General features: G+C 52.7%; 1 protein-coding gene across 2 annotated transcripts in view; it reads right to left on the bottom strand.

The window, feature by feature from the left end:
• Positions 1 to 22,446, bottom strand: part of NGEF (neuronal guanine nucleotide exchange factor) — an 85,599-nt gene that overhangs the window by 45,160 nt on the left and 17,993 nt on the right. The window contains exons 1-2 of one of the 2 annotated variants that reach the window (XM_081143539.1): positions 22,178 to 22,426; positions 1,509 to 1,847 (exon numbers count right to left, since the gene is read on the bottom strand). In XM_081143539.1, coding sequence (XP_080999665.1) covers positions 1,509 to 1,773 — 265 coding nt within the window. In that variant the 5' untranslated portion in view covers positions 1,774 to 1,847; positions 22,178 to 22,426. Of the gene's footprint in view, positions 1 to 1,508; positions 1,848 to 22,177; positions 22,427 to 22,446 lie in introns of those variants that run through there. The other variant, XM_081143540.1, reaches the window with a different exon arrangement.

The raw sequence follows: 22,446 nt of genomic DNA, 5'->3' as shown, positions 1-22,446 counted from the left end.
TAACTCCACCAGAAGGGTCTAGTTCTTTGCCTTTACCTCTCTTGTAAACTTCGACGCATTGCTTGCAGTAAAGTGACACCATTACAATCTTGCAGGTTCCTCCAGGGCAGAGACTCTAACTTCCTTTGCATGTAAGTTCAATTTATGGAAAAATTCAAACATACCTAAAAGTTGGTAGAGTAATATAATGAACCAACCACCCAGCTTCCACGACTTGTGTCAATCGTTTATATTTCTCTTGCTTGGCACGTGATTTTGTTAGTGTTTGTGGCAGATGGCAGATAAACACAAGTTCTATGCCGCTCCTCCCATCAAGCAGTGGAGTCCATTTCTCCATCTGCTCTCGTCTGGGCTGGCCCTGTGAGCTGCTTGGACGCATAGAATGTGGTAGAAGGGACTGTGTAGGACCTCAGGCCAGGCCTCAAGGCCTGGTGGCTTCCGCGCTTGCTCTCTGGGAAGCCTGATGTCATACAAACAAGCTTGAGCTGGCCTGTTGGAGGATGAGAGACCACATGGAGCAGAGACAAGCAGTACCAGCTGAGTGTCCCCTTGGGCCAACCAGCTCACTGGTCACCAGAGAGGCCAGGGAGGTTTTCCTGGACCTTCCAACCCCACATAAGCCAAAGCCAATAGCTGACTGCAGAGGTCAAAGTGGCCCAGACAGAGCAGCCACCCTACCAACCCCCAGAATCATGAGAAATAATAAATAAGGTTTTGTCTCTATGATTTGAGGGTGATTTAACATGTGGCGAAGGCTGTCGGATAGAGTTTCGGTAATGAGTTACTGATCGAGTTCCTGAAGCCCCTGGATTTAAAGCAGGGGCTGCCACCTCCAGCACACTCAGGGCAGCACACTGTCCCTCCAGTGGCAGCTGCCATCCCCCAGGGACAAGGAAACGGTCACACCCTCCACAACCTCAGCACACTGCCCACTCGGCCATGTGAGCAAGTCACAAGGAAAGGAGTCCGTAGCTCTGACATCCCCATTTGTAAATGTTCCTGAACTTTATTCTGCTCGACAAATAAACTTGGAGCAGATAAAATGTGCCAAGAACTGGATTAAAAGATTAGGGGCCCCTTCCACAACCTCTCCCCAAGGTATTGGTCTCATGTATTTTCAGAGCAGCAGAAACTCTGGCCATCATGGGGACAGAGAGGACAGGACAGAGCCTCGTGTTTCCAGGCGTCCCCAAAAGTGGACAGCTCCAAGCCTAGGATGCAAGCATGTCTGGGGTATTTTGTTGAATCCTAAAACCAGATCTCTTTAAAAAATAAGAGTCAGTTTTATTGTATAATTTGGGTCAACACTTCCCTCAAGGATCCACATAATCATATTGGGAGTATTTGAATTTTTTAGGTAATGGCTTTAAACTGTTCCACCTTGTGGGACCTCTCCTGGATCATTTCCACTGCCTCTTATGCTCCTTTCATTTCTTTAGGGCCTTTCAGCCCTGATGATTCCAGCGGGGTGTCAAGGATCAGCTGTGACAGGCGTCCCCGGTACTGACCTGCCCGGCACCCAGCGCTCGGCTCCGGGGAGTCTCTCTCTCTGCCTTTGCTTCTGCGTTTCACGGTGCGGTTGAAGGCGGAGTTTCTCTGAATTCGGTTGAAGGAACGGGGTTCTTTGTCTTGGGTCTGGTCGGCGCCGGGCGTCTTCTCTTCTTCTGAGGGTAACTCAGGCCTTACCTTGGCCGATTCATCGGCAATTTCCCAGGAACCACCCGCTGATTTCTTCTGGGGCTTTTCCAAATGGGCCGTGTCCCCCGTCTCCATGGAAATAGGGCTGATTGTTTCTCAACAGAACGACTGGAGACCGCTAAGCCCCCCGAACTTCACCAGTCTGAGTGCTTTAGGGTAGAAAGAGAACAGTTTTCGGTTAGGATCGTCAGTCAACGTTCCATTCAGAGCATGTTTTCCGCTCCCATTCAAATTTGATGAAATTTGGGGTAATCTGCACATCCCGGCGACCGCATCTTTGTCAACGAAAATTACAGTTTAACCACTGCAATTTGGATGCATTCATGTGTCATTTTATAGTTGAGGTTTGTTTATTTTATTTATAGGATGCGCTTCGGGGGGGGGCTTAGAGCGGCGCGTATGCCTAACTTTCCAGTAAACATTTTCTGAATAATTCACGAGAGGAGGAGTGAGGGGTGTGAGCAAGGGGAGCTCCAGGAGCCAAAGCAGGGGAAGGAAGGCGGTGCCCCGAGAGAGCCCTGGGGCGAACAGAAAGGCCTGTGGCCGGCGGGCCGAAGACCCCTGGACCTAGGGACGTGGTTACAGTGAAAGTGAAATTGTCCATGGGCTACACCATAGGAGGAGGGAGGGAGAGGGCTTTCTGTCCTGGCCAAGTGACTGGCGGACCCCTGCCCTGCGCCCTAGTGGGAACCCACCCAGAGGAATGGTGGCTGGGAGAACAGGCCGAGAGGACCCAGGGGGCGGAGGTCAAGGTCATCCATCACATATCTGCTGTCTGGGGCCTGCGGTGAGGACTGGCTGTGGGCCACGGGAGAGGGAAGGCTTCAGCTTGCCATTCAGAGCTGCCCAAAGGCGGGGTGGCTGCTTTGGGGGCAGTGAATTTCCCATCACCCGAGGTGTCCAGACAGGGGCCGTGGAGGGTTTAGGGTTCAACGATTCCGACGCCTCCTCCTCTCTCCTTCCCCTTCTCTCTTTGCCTCCCCCCTGGGCTGACCCTGATTCCGATCCTGAGGCTGTTCTCAGCTGAGAGTTGATCTGGGGGCAGCCAGTGGGCAGGGGTCCCGTGGTGGTGGTGGGGGGGGCATGTAGGAATTCACCGCAGGTTGGGACTGGTCTGTGGAGGTCTCTGAACTGGGTCAGGGAGTTCCTGCCGCATCTTTGATGACTGTGAGTGAGGGGGTGGCAGGATCCTGGAACTCTGAGCAGGCTGGGCTGAGGGGCCTGGCCAGAGGGCAGGTATTGCCCGGGTACCACCCAGGTATCACCCGGGTGTGGCAGGTGAGTGCCTGAGCCAGGGTGGAGGCTGGGGTGGGTTTGATGAGCCAGAGGAATGGCAGGATCGGTGAGTCACGGTGGTTTGTGGAGGAGCAAGGAGGGGGCCGTGCCAACGCCGGTGGCGAGTCAGAGAGACTGGCCAGGCCCTGCCACTCGCTGCCAGCCGGGGAAGTGGGGGCAGAGAGGCTTGTGGTTGGAGCTTGGGGACATGGAGGGGGAAAGCACCCCAGGAGGGCCCGCGGTAGGAAATCCTTGACCGAAGCCGACTGTTCGAAAAAGGCATTTTCCTGCTCTGACCGTGACACCTCGAAGGCTCCCTGAAGTAGCCACGGACGTGACTGCCTTCTGGGATTTGAGGTTACCACCATCCCCATCATTATCATCACCATTATGATTTTAGGCTGCTTTAAAAAAAAAATCAGGTGTAATTTACATCCAGTAGAACTTGCCCTTGGTAGGGTCCGGCTCTATGAGTCATGACGAACACATACAGCTCATGTAACCGGCACCACGGTCGAAACACAGGACGTTCCTTCACCCCGCAGTCCCCTGGTGCCCCTCTCATACCCCGGCCCCTGGCGACACCGATCAGGCATCTGTGTCTCCGGTTTGCCTTCTGACAGTCGTGTAGCTGGAAGTGCGCCTTGTGCCGGCTTCAGCGCCTGGTGCCCCCTGGTTGGCGAGATGCCTTTGGGGTTCAGACCAGTGTCCCCTGCGCGGTGCCGTGAACTCCCGCGGCCTGTGCGATGTACCGCGAAGGGCACTGGGCCGGGAGGCGGGGACCGGGCTCGACTCCCCATTTCCTGCTGCCTGTAATCACCTACGTAACTTGAAGCCAGGGCCTCCTTTCCTGCCCAGGAAACGTGGGGGCGGGTGGGTGTCCGCTGGGCTCCTTGGCTGGCTCTGAGCTCTGTGATCGAGGGCGGCTCTGAGAGCCCGCAGAGGGACTGTCCGGAGCCCCGGGGACTGCTCTCAACCCATCCCTGTCATTTTCTTTAACGGGGCGGGCTCTGAAACCCTGAGAAAATGGGCTCCAAACCATACCACTTAGAGACCATTACACGTGCGTGCGCACACACACACACGCACACACACACACACACACACACACACAGACTTTGTGAAACTCTCTGAAAAACAACTGTAATTCCACCTCAATTATTGCCTATTTCAGGCAAATGTGTTCTAAATCTGACATATTTTTATAATCGCTCCATTTCTTCTATATCCATCTAACTGCTGGAAGCCCTACAGCCTCACCCCCAGTCTTCTAATGTTTTTCTGAAACTCCTCGGGAGCTCTGAGCCCTCGAGTTTCTGTTCCCGGTGGCTCCTGGGTGGAAGTCCAGAGGGGCAGCTTTGTGACTGGCAGGGGGAGGGCTGGTGGCGAAGCGGCGTCAGCCTAGCATTCATTCATTCATTCACTCATTCACTCACTCACTCACTCACGCATTCACTCACGCACGCAGCAAGTATGCTAGCTCGTCCGCGTCTGTGTCCCACGTCTGCCCGCATTCCCTTGTTAGGACTCTCCGGGAGGGCAGGGCTTAGTCTGTTTTGGTCACTGTGTCCCTGGTGCGGGCACACACAGCACTCCGTAAACGGGTTCCCTCCATGAGGCGGATGTGACAATCACCCCCGTCTTACAGATGAGGGAGCTACAGGGCAGGGGGCTCTGGTGACTTGCCCGGGACCATGCAGCTGGTGAATGGGACAGTGAGGATCACACCTCATGGGTCCGAATTGTTCATAGGGGGAACCTGAGACCCATGGGATGTGGTCAGAAGACACTGTTATAAAAACTGGCTGAAGGCTGTCCGGGTGGATCAGGCAGAGCGAGGGCTCTAGTCTGCTCTCAGGGCAAGCCATGTGGCTTTGGGCATAGGAGCCAGGAGTGACTGCTAAACCTCCCAGGGTTGGGCCTAGGCCAGGGGACCTCCCTGCATGAGTCAGTGGCGGCCTGGGAGGTCAGGACACGGGAGAGAAGGTGGTGGGGAGCTGCCACAAACCCAGCTGTGGCAACCCAAGCCAGCTGCTTGGGTTGGGGGGACAATGGCATGGTGGGCACAGGGTGGCACGTCCCCTAGACCAGGGCTTCTCAGATGCTCAAGGGTAGGAGTCAGCAGGCCTCTTGTTGAGACACAAAATCTGTCTTGGGAGGTCCAGGGTGGGGCCGGAAATGCCGCCACTGTGAGTCCACAGACCAGCCTTGTGCCAGGTCCCAGGGGTGCAGAACCTCAGCGCCCTTGGTGGGTATGGGAGCGGGGCCACCCGGGAGCTCCAGGTGGGCAGCATCTCCCCAGGTCAGAGGCAGAAGGAAGTCCTGATGGGGAGCAGGGCTGAGGCAGGCAAGAGGAGGGGGTGTCAGGAGAAGGTCAGTGTGGGGGGGGTGAAGCAGGTGGCTCCCTCCACTATCCCCTCCGATCTCTTCCAAGGGAATGAAGGGGGGAGGGAAGGGAGGTGGAAAACAAGAGAAGTGGAGGAAAAGCCCTCCTCTGGGCTGAGAGTGTAGGAACCTGGGCTAGGGAGCTGAGCACCTGCTCTGAAGCAGGATCCTGTGGGTGCCAGGACAGCCCAGTGTGACCAGGCTCTGCCTTCAAATTGGGGCTGTGGGAGGGAGCCACCACTGAAGCAGGAAGCACGTCATAAACAAGGAGGGTCCTTGGCAGGGAAGACCTGGGGTGAGCAGCAGATCACGGGGAGCCCTGGGTGGGGGAGCTTCACTCCCTGGATCTGAACATCCCCGAGGGTGGCTCGAGGTCAGAGCCTGGAGCTGGGGCCTTGGGCCCCCACAGGCCGGCAGAGCCTAGGTTAGGCAGGGGTAGGCCCTGGCAGCTCCAGCAGGACACGTGGGGAGAATTCTCAACAGGACCACACGGCAGACCCCGCCTCTGCCTCCACGGAGGAGGCCCAGGGCGATGTGATAGTGGAGTATGTTAGCCATCCAGGTCGGGGACGTAGCCTGTGGCCAGGAAATGTGGCCTGAAAGCCACCTTAGCTGTGGCTGTGACAACAGGAAGGCCTTGGATACTGGCAGGCAGGTCTCCATGGAAAGCTGGGCCCCCTGAGAGGGAGGCAGGCCTGGCGGATCCCAAGTCACCTACATCACTTCGACTTTCATTCCTGGTCCCAGCATTGGTACTGTAGACTCCTCCCAGGTAAACAGGAGTGTTTACTGTGGGCTGTAAACAACAAGGGCTTTTTTTTTTAAGCAAAGGGGGAAAGCTGTAGAGGAGGATTTTAGGTAGCGGAAGGGAAAGCAGGTGAAGTTTCCAGTTTGGGAGAAAAGCCCCAGTGAGGACAGGAGTGAGGAAAGCTGCCCAGAAGGTGCTCCGCTGTGGGGACCACCTGTGTTGCGAGAATCAGGTGGCCACTGAGGAAACTGTGGAAACGCAGGTGAGCATGAGGACGACAGCCGGAGCCCTGCCTTGGAGATGCCCTGGGAACGTTTTGGTTTCTCAGCATGAACAAAGGAACAGAATACCCAAGGAGAGGAAGGGGGTCCCAGAAGAATTTGAAGTGGAAATTCAGAAATAGGGGAACAAGGGTGGGAGGGGTGGGATCAGAAAGGCGGCAGGAGAGCAAGGCCCAGACCCCCGCTGGCTCTCGACATGGTGGTCAAGCCCCACCTGCATTGTCGCCCCGTGGGGACAGCGTTGGCTTCAGGAGGTGGGGAAAGGGGGCTTCCCAGGGCTGAGCGAAGGGGTGGAGGTCCTTGTAGAACCAAGGCTGTCGTCAAATGCAGAAGTGACACGCTTGGGGCCTAAGGGATGGATGGAGAGTCTCTTGCCAGTGAGCAGGAAAAACCTTTATAGACATAACTGGGGGGGCGGGGAGGTAAACTGAAGGGGGTGGGGCTTCTGGGTTCAGTAGGAGCCTCAGGGAGGAAGTTTGTGCAGGGGCCTGAAGGAGCCAGAGAGCGAGCTCCGGAGGCAAAATTCCACACTGATTGTTGGCAGTCTTCGGGTCCAAGAGGGAGAAAAGCAAACATGAACTTTGGTTGTTCCTTCAAGGCAGTTGATAGATTGGAGAAGGAAGCGGGAACCTGAGATTAAAGGGAGACGGAGCATTTGGCGGGAAGCTGGACATGAAACTGGCGCATGGTGACGGGCCTGAATCGCCAGGGCGCACCCTGGGGGGCGCACCCTGGGGGGCTGAATACCAATTGCAGTAGCAGCTCCCTGGGCACGGACTTGATGGCAGTTTCTAACCAACACATCTCTCTAGAGGCGAGAGCGCTCTAGCCCTGCGAGGCACGCAACATCCTCAGCGCCACGCAGCTGCGCTTCCAGCTGGGTGAGTCCGGGCCCGGCGACGCCCGAGCCACCCTCTCCCCGCCACGCGGTGCCACCTGGCAGGCTGGGACAGACACAGAGGACGGGAAGTGGGCCGGACACAGTGGCAGAATTCGTGCCCAGGACGAAATAATAGACTGTGATCAGCCCCCTCTCCTGATGATGCGACAAAACCCCGTGAAATTCGCTTTAAGCCGGGGAGCCAGAGAGCGGCGTGGGGGAGCCGAGCACATCTGTTTCCACGGGAAGGTGTCCCGGAGAGTGGCGCCATACACAACTGCATTTATCTATTTGTACATATGGTTTGCAACAGGAAGAAAGCCTGCGAGGAGGGAAGAAAACCGGAGGCTCAAAGGGCAAACTAGAGGTTCCTGTTGGCGAGATGGCCAGTGCCACGCGCAGAAAAGAGGGACCATGAGCGGAGCGTAAACCTCAGAGGGTGAAGCACCTGAGCCGTGTCACAGCTGGCGATGGAGGCAGGAGAAGGCCACCTGAAGGGACTCCAGGCGATGGCAGGCACAGGGAGGCCTTTACATTGTCTAAAGAGAAACTTTACATAACGGGACTTTTTCCATGTTTCAGAAGAAGAATGAAAATCCAAACCACACTGAGCTCCTTTTTTCACTTAATACATTGGCAAAACCCCAAAAGTTTGAAAAGGGACTGATGATGCTGAGGGGCACCAGGCGGCTCCCATCATTGATTCCATCCCCGCTGGGGCAGTTTGTCTGTCAAACGGAAGACAGATGTACTTTAGCCCAGCAGCCTCCTCTGCAGGAATATGGCCCACGGATCTGCTTGCACGCGAGGGAGCAAGCAACTGAAGACACCAGGATGTCTCTCCACCAGAACTGGCCACGCCTACTAGAAAATTCTAAACCTGTCCACAAATGGAGTAAGATGCAGATGTAAAAGCAAGAAAGGGGAAGCTCTCTCTACTGATTAAGAAAGGATCCTGGGATATCTCAAGATTAAAAAAAACAAGGACAGCCCTGACCGGTGTGGCTCAGTCGGCTGAGCATCACCCTGTGCACCACAAGGTCGCTGGCTCCATTCCCAGTCAGGGCACATGCCCAAGTTGTAGGTTTGATCCCTGGTTGGGGTGTGTACCCGAGGCAATCGATCAATGTTTCTCACATCAATGTTTCTCTCTCTTTCCCTTTCCCTCTAAAAACATTAAAAAAAACACACCAATGACAGAAGAGTATGTATTATGTTTCCATCCGTGTACAGGAGAAAATGTATTCAAATTTATTTGGATGTGCCTAAAAATTATGAACGAAGTTAAAATAAATTAGTTACATATATACATATACATATATATTTTTAAATTATAGGACAAAACCTAAGCAGATGGAGAGTAGGGCTGGTAGGAAAAGAGACTTTAAATTACATACCTTTTAATATTTTTTAATTTTAAAAATGTATGCAATGTACTAATCTATTAAAAAATAAATAGGTTAATCTCTTGAAAAAGACTGAGTAGGACAGAATCTTCAATAAGGAAATGGATCACTTCTAAAAACTGCAAGAGACAGAGAAGTTATGCGAAATGACTGAAGCCCCTGGAGCCCTACCGTGAGGCAGGGAGGTGAGCTCAGCCAGAGGAAAACGGGTAACCATGTGCGGGCAAAGGAAGCTATTTTATATCTTCAAAAATAGAGATTCCCGCCCCCCAAAATCAGATAGAGAGTAAGAATGAGCTGTTAAATGAGGTGTTTTAATTCCCTGATTAAAATGTTCTCAGAGTGATTTAAATAAAACGGAGGCAATTTTATAATCATGAGGCAGTCTTAATACAATATAACGCATCAGTGTGTTAGTGACAAAATAAATACCAATCCTCAGGAAAGACCTTTAGAAGTGAGACTAGAAGAAAATTCATAGCGATAGAGAGTTCTGTGCATGTCACAAATTCAGGGATGCGGGATCCTGCTCTCGTTATTGTTAACATGTTTTTTGGGCTTTGGGCCAACGTAATGAGGCCTAAAACAAGTGTTATCAGAAAGAAAGATGAAATAATCATAATTTGCAGCTGATATGATTTGTATGCCTAGAAAATCCAAAAGAACCAATTGAGACTATTGGAATTGCAAAGAATTCAGCCCAGGGCCAGGATAGGAGAGATTTACTAAATGTTAACAATAACAAGAAAGTAGAAAGTAGTAGTAACAAAAGCAGAAAACACAGGGTAATCATGTGAGTAAATACAAATACCCCATATAAAGGGGAAACTTGAGAGATGGAAGGAGGTCTGCATGCTTAGAGAGGCATGGGTTTTTCTTGCATGGAAAAATGGAAAATTAAATATATGCCACTTCTTTCCAAGTTAATATATAGTTTTAGTGCTATTTCAATTTTTTCTTTTAAATATATCTTTATTGATTTCAGAGAAAGGAAGGGAGAGGCAGAGAGAGGTAGAAACATCCATGATGAGAGTCATTGATCGGCTGCCTCCTGCATACCCCCTGCTGGGGATCGAGCTTGCAACCCGGGCATGTGCCCTGACCGGGGATCAAACCACAATCTCCTGGATCTTAGGTCGATGCTCAACCTCTGAGCCATGCGCAGCCGAGCAGTGCTATTTCAATTTTAAAGTTCCAATTTAAAAAACTCATTGGAATGTTTTGATAAAATGATTATGAAGTTCATTTGCAGGATAGACAGGCAAGATGAGCCCAAACTTTTTGAGAAACAAAGGAAATGAAGAGAGTATACTCCTAAATATCACAAAATGCTACCATAACAAGAGGAATGTGGTACTGGTACAAGGTTCTCAATCTGTAAAGCAGAATGGGCAGCCCAGAAATGAATTCTTATCTATAAAAATGTTATTTCATAGAAGCGGCATCACAAACATTACAAAATGAGGAATCTCAAAACCAAGGAAAAATATCACCAGGAAAGGAAAATATAGACCAATCTTTCTTATTGATATAGATAAAAAGTCCTCAACAAAGTACTAGCAAATTAATTCAGGAATATATAAAAAGGATAATACACCATTAACAAGAAGAACTTATCTCAGGAATGCAAGGTTGGTTTAACATGCAAAAATCAATTAATGTAATACACCAAATCAACAGACTAAAGGACACACCGCAATGAGATACTACTTCACACCCACTAAAATGACTGCAGTGAAAAAGACAGATGGTAACACGTGCTATTGAGGATGTAGAGAAACTGGAACCCTATACACTGCCGGTGGAAAAGTAAAATGGTGCAGGCACTTTGGAAAATAGTCTGGCCTTTCCTCAAAGGCTAAACATAGAATTACTTAGCAATTCCATTCCTAAGTATATTCCCAAGATAAATGAAAATACACATCCACACAAACAGTTGTACGTGAACGTTCATAGTTGGCATTATTCATAACAGGCAAAAAGTGGAAAAACTCAAATGTCTAACAACTGATGAGTGGGTAAGTAAACTGGGGTGTATCCATGCAATGGAATATCATTCAGCCCTAAAAAGGAATTAAGTATTGACACACACTACAACATAAATGAACCTTGAAAGCACTTTGCCAAGTGAAAAAGCCAGTAAAGAAGGACCACATAGTGCATTATTTCATTTATATGAACTAACCAGAAGAGGCAAATCCATAGAGGCAGAAAGTAGATTAGCAGTTGCCTGGGGCTGGAAGGGTTGTGGGGAGAAGGAGTGAGTGTGCTCATGGGGACGAGATTTCCTTCTGGTGAGAAGTTGAATATGTTCTAAAATTGATAGTGGTGATGTTTGTACAACTCCATGAACATACTAAAAACCACTGAGTTGTAGCCTCTAAAAGGGTGAATTGTGTAGAATGTGAATTTTATCTCAATAAAATTGTTATTAAGATAAAGGAGAGGTAGCAATAAAACTTTGGAATATTGGTTAGCAGTTTGGGGAAAATACTGGTTTAGATCCTCAAAGTAAATTCTCGAAATAAACTCCAAAGGAATTAAAGCATTAAATGTTTTTTTCAGACTATAGAGCATTCTAAAAAATGTTTCATATGGTTTTATTACTTTTTCCTCCCATTAAACAATGTGTTTTGGGGAATGTTCTATATCAATGAAGTAGAATGTATAGGTTTACTTTTAATATTTGCATAATATTCTATAGCATTTCATTTATAGTAGTTAGTGCTAAGGTTGGCTAAGGGATTTATCTCCAGGGGTTTCAGGAAGCGCAGTGTGGTGATTTTCAAACTTTTAAGAGCTTATTAAATATATGGATTCCTGGGCCCTGGGCCCGGCATCTGGACTAAGGCTGAAGTGGGTCCCAGGAACGTGCATTTAAGAGAGTGTCCGTCCCGGTGATGCACAGACCCATCCGTTCGTCCAGGCGGGCGGTCCTTCTCCAGAGCACAAGGCTCACACGTGCTCACGCAAACAGGTTTCTGAAGACTCGTCCTTTGTGCCCTGCAGTGTAGGCCGATGGCTTTGCACAAGATACAACCAACGGAAGTCACTCTGCAGGTGACACTCTGAGGCTTCTGCCCGATGGCAGAGATTTCAGAGGAGACAAGGACTCCGTCTTCCTCGTGGTGGAGGGTTTGAGAGATGTTTGGTAGCACCATCTTGAGAACGAGCTCCTGGATAAGCTCTAGAGGGGGCTCGTCTTTGCTGCCTGTCAACTACCCCTTTGGAGTAGACAAGGGGTTGGGGAGGGTGCACACCCTTAAGGAAAATGGGGGGATGGTATTACCCAGATTATCTCACAAAGAACATTGTTTTGACTCTGGTCTAGCCCCCAGGCAGAGAGGGGATGGAGCCACAGAGCTCAGTTCTGGGATGTCAAGGCCCTGAACTGTCTAGCCTGGAAAATTCCTTGGCAGGTGAGGCGAGAGTCTTCCTTTGGCCTTCGACTCACGCCCGCCACCAGCAGAGTGAAACATCCACAGAGTGGCGCCTTGTGCAACCTTACTTCCTGGTGTCCCCTCCAAGATAAACTTTCTGTGAAATATCCACCAAGGCAATTGAATGAGGCCTCTTGTTCTCTGTAAATGTATCTATGAACCAGGGACGAGGTGGGAACAGCAGCCTCAGTTTCAGATGGAAGATCAGCAGCGCTTCTTTCTGGCTTTCATTGGCCATCGTCTGTGGAGGCCACTTTTAGGCTGAGTCCATGCCAAGGATAAAAGAATGCCCAACTTTTTATTCTCTAGAGCAGGGGCCCGCCCCCCGCCTTCCCCAAGTCATTCCCAAGTGATTCCAATCAAGTATAAGGCTATGCAACAAAGAGGAAGCTGGCACTTCTGTTTTACCCTTTCATATAGTTAAAAGAATGATTTTTTAAATTAAGTATATAAAATACAGAAAGTGCCACATCTCAAGTGTTAAATGTTGACACCCTGTGTAACAGCACCCAGACCCAGAAAGAGAGCATCACCAGCACTCCAGAAAGCCTCTGTGTGCCCTCCCCTCCTGGCCCCAACGGTAACTTTGACTTCTCACAGTAGGTGTTAGTTTTGCCTGTGTTGGTACTTGATGCAAATGGAATCCTTTAGAATGTTCTCTTTTGTGTCTGACTTCTTCCTGAGACATCAGGCTTGTGAGCTCCATCCATGCTGTTCCATACTGTTCCATGCTGTTCCACATGGTTCCATGCTGTTCCACATTGCTCCATGCTGTTCCACGTTGTTCGATGCTGTTGAACATGGTTGTAGAATTTGTTCCCACTCCTCTAAAGTAATGGTTCTCTCACTGGAATGGGTCTCAGAATCACCCGCAGAGTTTAAAACACACATTGCTGACCCCACTGTCAGAGTTTCTGATGCAGGAGGTCTGGGGAGGGCCCGAGAATTTGTGTTTCTAACAAGCTCTCAGCTGCTGCTGGTGGTGGTGGTCTAGGGACCACGCCACGCCAGCCACTCTTCAGTCTGGCAAGTCCTCTTTCCTTTGCAAAAGGCATCTGAGCCTGTCGTTGTTGTTTCCAGAATTGTCGAGGGGCAACACTGACCCGCAGGCCTGGTGCGGGGATGGGCGGTGTGGAGGCCCGTGTTCCAGGGCTGGGGGGAGGACCCGACCCGTGTCCTGCGCTGGCGCTGGCCTCTGCTGTTCGTCAGCCGGGGTCAGAGAGAGGGTTTAGCTTCTCTGCCATCCTGTCCCTCGTGGGGACTCCCGCAGTTTGAATCCTTGGGGCTTCCAGGCTTATGAGCTGGACACATCTGAGCCCGGGCCTTCTGTCTCCTCAGGAGTGGGCAGGATATGGTGGAAATTTCAAGAATGTAAACTTGTTCCCAGAGTCCAGCTGGACATAGCACCACTGGGCTCCTTCCCTCCCCGACCCTGACACTGTCACCATTGGATTCCAGGCCATCCCCAGCCCTCGGAGGGGCTCAGGTGAGGGGCTCTCTCTCCTCCTCTCTGCAGTGTCTGTCACTCTCCCGGGCTTCAGGTGCATGCGGGTGACACTGCCAGTGCCCGGCCTCTCCGTTGCCTCCTGTGCCCCAGCTCATGTATCACGACCCCTTGGCCCTCCCCGGCCCCCTCCGCCCCCTCCACCCTCCACCCGGGTCTCATCTATTGCCAGGGCTTTAACTGGCTGCTCTTTCCGGATGGCCTTGCCCTCTCTCCGAGCTGTTGCTGATGGTCCACGTCTCTGCCTGGCACCACTGGGCAGCTGCCCACAGGCACAAGCCCTCCACTGTGCTGGGGACAGGGTGCCCTGAAAGGACGGGCGGGGGCTCCTGGCAACCCACATCCACCCTCCCCGTGGTTTCTGAAGAGGACAGGACTCGGGCTGTTGGGCGGGTTAGCCTGAAGTAGTGAGGAGAGCGTGATGTAGGCCAGAGGTGGTGACAGAGCCACCTGCCTGGAGGCCACCTGCGCGGGGAGGGACTACGCTGAGCTGCAGGCGCAGTTCTTGCTCCTGCAGGGAATCAGCAGGGGTTTGTGTCAGGCATGTTCCCTCTAACTCATCTGAGCATCACGCAGTCCTTGGGGAGGAGGGAAGGAAGGGCTTATTATTAGCCACATTTCAGAGATGAAGATGCTTAGAGAAACTCAGTCGCTTGCTCGAGATCACTCAGCTGGTAAGTGGCTGAGGCAGAACTGGAACCTGGGCCTCAGGCCCCAGAGCCCTGCCTTGCAGCTGGGAGGACTGGGATGGCCAGTGTCGGGGAGGGGGAGAGACTGCCTGTGGCCGTGGAGATGGCCCAGGAAGCAGTGCAGCCCTTAGCAAAGAGCAACGATGGGGCCAAAGTGCATACAGGGGACAAAGTCAAAGTCAGGCCAGGCCAGCCCTGTTCTCTCTAGGGGCCGAGCCACCAGGCTCCCCAGGGACTCACTCTGTCCAGCAGACCTCCCTCCACGGTGTTTGTCTTCTTTATAGGGAGTCCTGGGGAGTTTGGGGGCAAGGACTCAAGCCAGGTGCAGAAGTGTCCTCCCCAGATTGGCTGTGGCCCACTGCTACCCACGTGAGAACGACGGCCACTCCCAGGCTTCTCAGTGAGTGGGGTGGGCGGGTGGCCTCCTAACAGCTCCCTGCCTCTGATTCTAAGTCAGGCTGAAATTGTGGGGCCCCTGGAGCAGAGGGAAAGACATGGTGCCCCCCACTGCACGTCCTGACAGGACTCTGGGGCTAGGTCTCCCGGGCCCTTGACACACCTTTAATCCCCAGCTTCCCATCTGTAGGGGGGTGGTGCCCACCCAGCTCACACGGAGGTGCACTGGTCTGCTGTGTCCACAGTGGGTGCCAGTTGCTCACTCCCTGAGCGCCGCTGTGTCCACCCTGTGCTGGGCGCAGGGTCCCGAGACAGATGTGGTCCCCAGTGCAGGGCCCCAGGGAGCAGACAAGAGAGGATTTCCTAACATCCCCCATCATCCCAAACGTGAGGGCCCCTCCTATAGCCTCTTTCCTTCCGGAAACGGCTCTTCCTTGTGCAAGGACAGAGCAAGGATTAAACGAGCCGCAGGGCCTGGCATCCCATCAACGCGCAGGAAATGATACTCCCAGGCTGCTCCTTTCACTCAATATAAAAAGTAGGTAGAGAAGTTTGAAAACACACTGAGTGTCCATCGGAGCCTCGGCTCTGTCCCAGTGAGCGAATCTGTGCCTCGTCTCCAGGGACTGGCTGGTGGCACCCCTGAGAATCCCATCCCCTCTGGTCGTATCAGTGACAGCAGCCACCCTCAGCTGGGTGGGGGAGGAGAGGCCCCAACCTACTTTCTCAGAGTGAAGCCAGAACTAGCTGCTGCACCGTCTTCCCGTTATTAAGAGGACATCTACCTAATTAACTGAAACTGACCCTCTTTCACGTCCTGGCCGTCACGCAGGCTGTGAGCAAGAGCAGGGAGTGAGCTGGGGACAAGGACCACTCCTTCTGGGTGAGCCTTGGCAAGCTCCCGCCCTCCTGTGGGCCAAGTTCTGTTGGGCCCGGCCAGAGGGAGGCAGGCCGGGGCTGCCGGCGGAGCAGGCGCTACACAGAAGTGGGCAATGTCATTTCCACAGCCAAACAGGGGTGGTTACGGGCGGGAAGCTTGCGCGCCAACACTGGGTCTTTGTTGGGTTTTAATAGTGTGGGGCTGTTTGCATGTCGGAGTTGCTATGAGCTCGTCTCTCAAGCCCTATCCTAGCGGGTAAAAAGGCTGCTAACATGACAGGGCCAGTGCGGCGTCTTAGCTCAGGCTGCCTTAACAAAACGCCGCAGACGGAAGGGGCGGCTCGAGCAAGACCTGCTGTTTTCTCACGGTTCTGGAGACTGGATGTCTGGGGTCAGGGTGAAGTACGGCCAGGTCCTGGTGAGGGCCCTCTTCCTGACCTGCAGACAGCCGCCTTCTTGTTATGTTCTCATGTGGCCTTTCCTGAGGGGGGGGCATGAGGAGAGAGAGAGGGAGGGAGAGAGGGGACAAGGGGAGAGAGGGAGGGTGGAGAACAGGGAGGAAGGAAAAGAGAGGGAGAGAGGGCACAGTGCTCCTCTTCTTACATATAAGGCCACTAATCCTATCATAAGGACCCCACCCTCATGACCGCTAACCCTAATTACCTCTGGAAGGCCCCACCTCCAAATGCCATGACACTGGGGCTTTGGGCTTTAACATATGAATGGGGGGGATGGGCATGAACCTTCAGTTCTTAACAATTGGCAAAGGAATGAAGGGGGTGCTTGCATTTCTGGTTGGGAGAATCTGAATCCCAACCTGATTTCTCAGAGTGGCTCTGGGCCACCAGAACTTGTGCCAGTGGGCAGCATCCTTCGCTCCTGCTCCAGAACCTTCTTAGAGGGTTTGCCCCACCCTCAGCCCCGGAAGAGGAGGACCCTGAGAGCCATGGCCCCCAGCCCCCTGCTCATAACTGACCCCACAGAGTGGCCCTTTGACAGGAGGGGTCGACCCGGAGGCTGGGCTGAGCCAATCAGATTCTCTCTCTCAGATGACGGTTGCGCCCGGGACCAGGCCTGTGAGCAGGGGCTCTGGGCTGCATGGTCATGGGCAGGGGCAGGTGTTTCGAACTGACCAGGATGGGCCAGGTGTGGGGGTCCGGGGGGGTGGAGAGAGCAGAATGAGAGGAAGAGAGAGATGGTTCCTGTCCCTGGTTTTCGCCCTCAGCAGGCCGGGGAGTTCATAGTGCCCTTTAGTTCCTTGTATTTAAAATTTTTTAAATCCGGGCTTGAAGGGATTCCTGTGCATTACTTCCCAGTGACCTGAAAGTGGACTTCCTGACTTGAGGTACATCTCAGTTTTCAACACTTTAATTTAGGACATGAGGTTGACCTGGTCAGTTGTGTCCTTGTGTCCACCCTGTCTAGGCCCCGGGTCATGAGACAGATGTGGCCCTTCGCTCGGGCCCAGCGAGCAGGCAGGAGGAATATTCTGACATACCCCATCATCCCAAACGTGAGCTCCCCTCCTCTGGCTTTTCTTTCCCTTCTGGAACCTTCTATCACCTGTGCTGGAAGCATTCCAAGTGCCTTGTGCCCCTCCTGGTGAGATCCTGTGATCTCCCTACAGGTGGGACGGAGGTGACCCCGGCCCTGAGGAAGGTTTACCGAGGCACATGGTAAACTGAGGCACACAGAGGCGCAGGCTGTCAGGATCAGGACTCATGGAGCGTGGCTAGGTCTTGACGGTGGGCAGAACAACCAAAGAGAACATGACGCTAGAGGGAGATGGAAGGTCACAGAGCCGAGGGGACCTGGGGGCAGAAAGGCCGGGATTTCTGCTCTGGTTTATTTTAGGTGAGCGAGTTATGCAAGAGGGAGATATGGCACTTTTAAAAAAACAAACAATAGTGGCAGAGACATCGAGGGGCTGTGGTTTCTTAAAATTTCCATAGGGTCTGGATGAACCCAGAGAGTCCCCTGTCCCCTTCCAGCTGCATGGGATGTGAATCCGTGGCCGGGAGCTGATTTTAGGAGGTACATCAAACATCCCAAAAATTAATATTATGTATTTTAGAAAAATCCAATTAGCACATCGAACCTGAGATTTCTCAGGTATTAATGCTTAGGATGAAAATAGAGAATTTAACTTAAAGCCAATATATAGGGAGTATTAATAGTGCAGGTGGCACATGTGTGCGTTAAAAACGGCAACTGGAAAGTAAGTGATTGACATTCCAGAAGCACTGACTTCAAGTTCCCTGGATGAACCAGACACATGGAGGCCCCTCTCTCCTGGACGAAGGCCAGCCACGCCCTTGGGCCCAACCGCAGATCTGCTCAACCAGGTGCCCTGGGGAGGGGTGGCAGTGACACCCTGTCACAAGGCCCGCGGGGGTTTCAACCGCCCACTGCTCCCCTCAGCTTTCCGAACTGAACCTCAGCGAGCCTGAGGCTCTCCTGGAATCGTGCGCGGGGCGTGTGCTTGCTTCCGTCACGGCCGAGAGGGCCACCTGGCCTCCACAGCCTGTGCCCATGCTTAAAAGGCGTTCCTTTATTTTGGCAATTTCTGTGTTAATTCTCCAGCGAATGCACAATTCGGCAATAATAGTGTTCCTGCAAACAGCCTGTCAGGGGCTGTGTATCCTACGTAGGCTGGACGTCAGGACGGCCCTGTTCTCACCCCTAGTTCCAATCTCTCATCTTCACCTTGCCTTAGAACCCGAGTTAGCCGGCAGCAAGCGGCTTTGATCTTGACCCCGAACTCGTTCCAAAGAGGCCAGAAAACCGGAGAAACAAAGTCCCAGGCAATTGCTCTGCTACCTGAGGCCCTGCGAAAAATTGTCCACGTGCCAGAGGGCTTTTTAATCCAGAAACAAAACACCTTAAAATCATTTCAAAGTCAGAGCTAACTTCTTTAAAAAGGTACCCAGCAGGAAACAAATCTTTCCTCCAGTGCTCATGAATCCACCAAGGAATGTTTTTATCACTCAGATGAGAGCAGAAAAACTGGTTGTAGATCTACTTTCACGAGTGGATTTACTCTATAATGCATCATGAAAAATAAAGCCCATTATGCCAGCGCTTTATCATCTTAAAATACTTGGAAGTATTTTTTGTGTTTTTTTTTTTTTTTTTTAATCTTCACCCGAGGATATGTGGGGTTTTTTGTTTTGTTTTGTTTTTAATTTTAGAGAGGAAGGGGGAGAGAGAGAGAAACATCACACAGACTAGGATGGAACCTGCAACCTAGGGTATGTGTCCTGACCAGAAATCGAACCCACAACCTTTTTGGTGCAAGGGGCGACGCTCCAGTCAACTGAGCACCCAGCCAGGGAATACGTGGAAGGTTTTTATCCCATTAGTGAGATTTAATAGGAATCTGGTTTGGCTCGGGAAGGCCCAGAAGCAGCAGCTATGAGCAGGAAACTGGGTTTTCTTACCCTACGTATCTGGGCAGCAGCAAAGGGGGCGAGGCTGCTGAGGGGCCTGGAAAGGTGGGGAGCCTGGGAGTGAGGCAGGGGGTTCGTCCGTCGCATCACATCTTGTCATTGCTGCCTCTGAGCAAGTGCAACGTAGTCATTAATTAATACTGACCGACTGGGTGAGGTGTTCTCTAAGCGGCCAGTGGGCGAGGGGCTCATGGCGGGTGGACTGAAGCACCGAGACAGCAGGCCGCATTAGCTTGTACTGGGACTGAGCAGTCCTCCCCATCAGCCACTCCCCACCGACCCCTGCCACCCCTGGGCAGGGCCTGGGGGCCCAGGTCCTCAGGCAGAGCTCGTCTTCCCTCCTCGCTGCGTCTGGTCCCTGCCCCAGCGGGTCCCAAGCTTCTCTGAGCCTTTTAAGGCTCCATCCAAGCTGCTCGTTCTCGGGAGAGCCTGGGTTTTGGAGGGTCTGTCTTTGGTAGGAAACGTCATTAATTAATAATGAATCGGCGCCCCATTTAAAACTCATCGAAGACCTAGATCGTTGACGGGCAGAGCTGGGGCAGACACTAATGCTCGAGCCCGAACCTAGGCCAGGGGTGAAAAGGGAAGGGAAAGGCCCAGGCAAAGCAGCCGGCGCTGGAGAGTAGAAGTGAGGGGCCGTGTGCCTCACGGGACAAGCTGCGGCCATACGGACCCCAGTGTGAACTCTGGGAGCCTTGGTGTCCAGGCACTATGGGCTGGGGGCCACCCCCCTCCACCTTCCCTCAGCCCCAGCAAACCTGTCCCCTTAGCATCCTTTAAATAGGCCTCATGCTCTGCCAGGTCCATGCCTCTGCTTCCTCCAGCCCCAGGCCCTGTTTCACGTCTTTAAAACTCTGCTGCCCCTTTCCTGGGAACATGCCCTCCACGCAAGGTGCTGTTTAAAGAACTTTCAACGTTCAACTAGGATAAGTGTGAAAAAATTACTACCTCATTTTCAAGTTAGAGAGCCTTACTTTACATAAAACCATGCCCCTCAGCCTTCTCCCCTTGTAAAATAATTAATAAGTGATGTAAGATTGTTTAGTAATGCCTGGCTGAAAGGCCACCTCCTCCATGCTGGCCTCCCTGATATCCATTTGATGATTCGAACATGTGATTTTTATTTTTCCATTCCAAAAATCAGGTGAGTAGAAGTAGAAGGACTGAGGGATGGCTGATCCAGGTTCCCAGACACCTAGGCCCTTCATGGAGAGTGCTCCCAGAAAAAGCCCCCTCTTTAGTGCTCAAAATCTTTTCCGAGACCCAGTGCCGTGTCCCCAGAGCAGAGCCTCAAGGGCTGCTGTCAACCAAGGGGAGACGTGCCTGCTGGTTGGCTCCTCTGGGCATTTCCTCTAGGTGCAGAGGCAGAGCTCCGCCCCTGGGTGGAGGTGGGCAAAGGTGAGCCCAAGGAGAGCAGAGAGAAAATTCCCTCTGAGGCCCAGGCTGCCCTGTCCCAGCAGCCCCCAAAGATGCCAAGGGAGGCTCTGAATAGAGACTCAGAGATGTAGCCCCCTGCTCGGGCAGCCAGAATGCCTCTCAGCCCCATGACCCCATAGGGAGAACGTTCTGGGCCCCTTCATGGAGTAAGGGCCTCTCCCATCTGTGCTCCAGCCCCCCTTCAAAGCCCCCCCGCCAACGTGCTTGGTAATGATTTGATGGCGTAAAGGAAGGAATTCGCGCCGTTTAGGGTGGTGCTGGTGGTAACCTCAGAGAGTCAGAGCTGGCCCCTTGCTGGGGAGGCATTGGGCTCACAGAGGGGGAAGGGACCCCGTCCTGGGAGGTGGGCGTCTGGTCTAGGGCTGTTGAGATGTGGCCTCGTCGGCCGAGCCTCCGGCCTGCTTTGTCCCGGGTGTGGGTTTCCTGCACTGCCCTCGCCTGGGCCAGGTTAGCCTTCCCCACGCACACGGTGTCTCCCTCCACCTCTGGCTGCCGGGGTCGCCCAGCCTCTCCTGTGGGGAGCCCCCCAAGGGTGGGGTTTTCAAGGCTCCAGGAAGGGGTAAGGGAAGTGGTAACTTTGGCTTTCACGGGCTTGACACTGGCTTCTACCTCAAGGCCAGGCGGTGCCGGGGCAGCTGGAGATGTGACGGGGGTGAGAGGAAAGGGGAAACCCTGGCAGAAAGTGGGGAGGGACAAAGGGAGGGGCACAGAGGTGTGACAGGGGATTGGCACATTCCCACCAGTGGTCTCACTGCATCAACAGAAGTACTTTCCAAAAGCCCACGTCTTGGTCACGGTCAGGACGCGGCAGAACTGTCCATAGGACAGGAACCACAGCCCAGTGCTGTTCAGCCAGTGACTGTGAGCATCCCAAACTTTAAATCAAGGCAGAAAAGAAGAACCTACCCCACCGCATCCAACAAAGCAGTGTCCCAGACATCTGAGCCACACCAGGCTTTGGCTCCACACCAGACAGGTGCACAAGTCCAGAAGGTTCGGAGGGGTGGGCCTTTTGTTCTTTTGAGGTGGGACCCTGAGTTGCAGAAGCCAATGTGTTGGGACGACCTTGCAAGGAGCTGTCACCTCACGGCTGTGACTTCCATCGCCCCAGGTGTGCTTTGTGGCTCTAAGATTGGAGCTACCCGCTTGTCTGGCACTTCACAGTTTGCATAGTAGGTTTGTGATTAGGGCTGGTGCCATGGGTTGCAGCCTGGGCAGGTGCACAGGGCCCTGCCCTTAGAAGGGCCACTGACTTGATTTAAGGCTCGGATGTTGGTATTCTTAATAATTTTTAAATCCTTAATTCTTGAAATTTGTCATAACTTTTGAATAAGGGGCCCCACCTATGCCCTTTGCACGGGGCCCCGCAGATTATGTTGCCAGTCCTGTTTATTATCTCCCTTGTCCCCATAGCCATCCCAGGAGAGGACCCCAGAGGGAAATACTACCCCAATTCAAAGATGGTGAAACTGAGGCCTGGCAGGAGCGTGGTGCATGGAGCGAAGCCTAGACTGGACCTTGGGAGGGGAATCTGGGGCCGTTTCTCTCTCGGAGCTCCTCTCAATGAGCGGGGTGATGGTCTCCTCTCCTTCGCGTATCTACCTGGGGATTTTCCCATCCTGTCCCGTCTGCAACCTCCATTCCATCTCTTATTTCATCTCATTTCATTAAAAACAAAACAAAACAAAACATAAAGTACTCTTTGCTCACCTGCCAGTGAGGAGCTCCTGGGGTTGGGCCTCCTTGACGGCTCTTCCTTTCCTGTCGTCTGTCCTGTCCGGGGCCTCAGGGTAGGCTGGCCTGTCCCCAGCAAGATCCACACGCCCTCCGCTCTGCCCAGAGAGCCCACAAACAAACGCTTCGTCCCCTCCTGGAAAGGGCTCCCCGGGAAGCATTCTGACCTTCAGACCTGCCTCAGCCCAGAGCTGGCCCCATGCCCGTGGCAGTCACTTCCTGGCTGGCTGTTTACCTTCCCGGGT

The sequence above is a fragment of the Miniopterus schreibersii genome, assembly GCF_964146895.1.
Source record: "Miniopterus schreibersii genome assembly, chromosome: 7".
Taxonomy (NCBI): Eukaryota; Metazoa; Chordata; class Mammalia; order Chiroptera; family Miniopteridae; genus Miniopterus; species Miniopterus schreibersii.
Note: the sequence above shows the minus strand (reverse complement) of the source record. Positions and strands in the feature narration are given on the sequence as shown.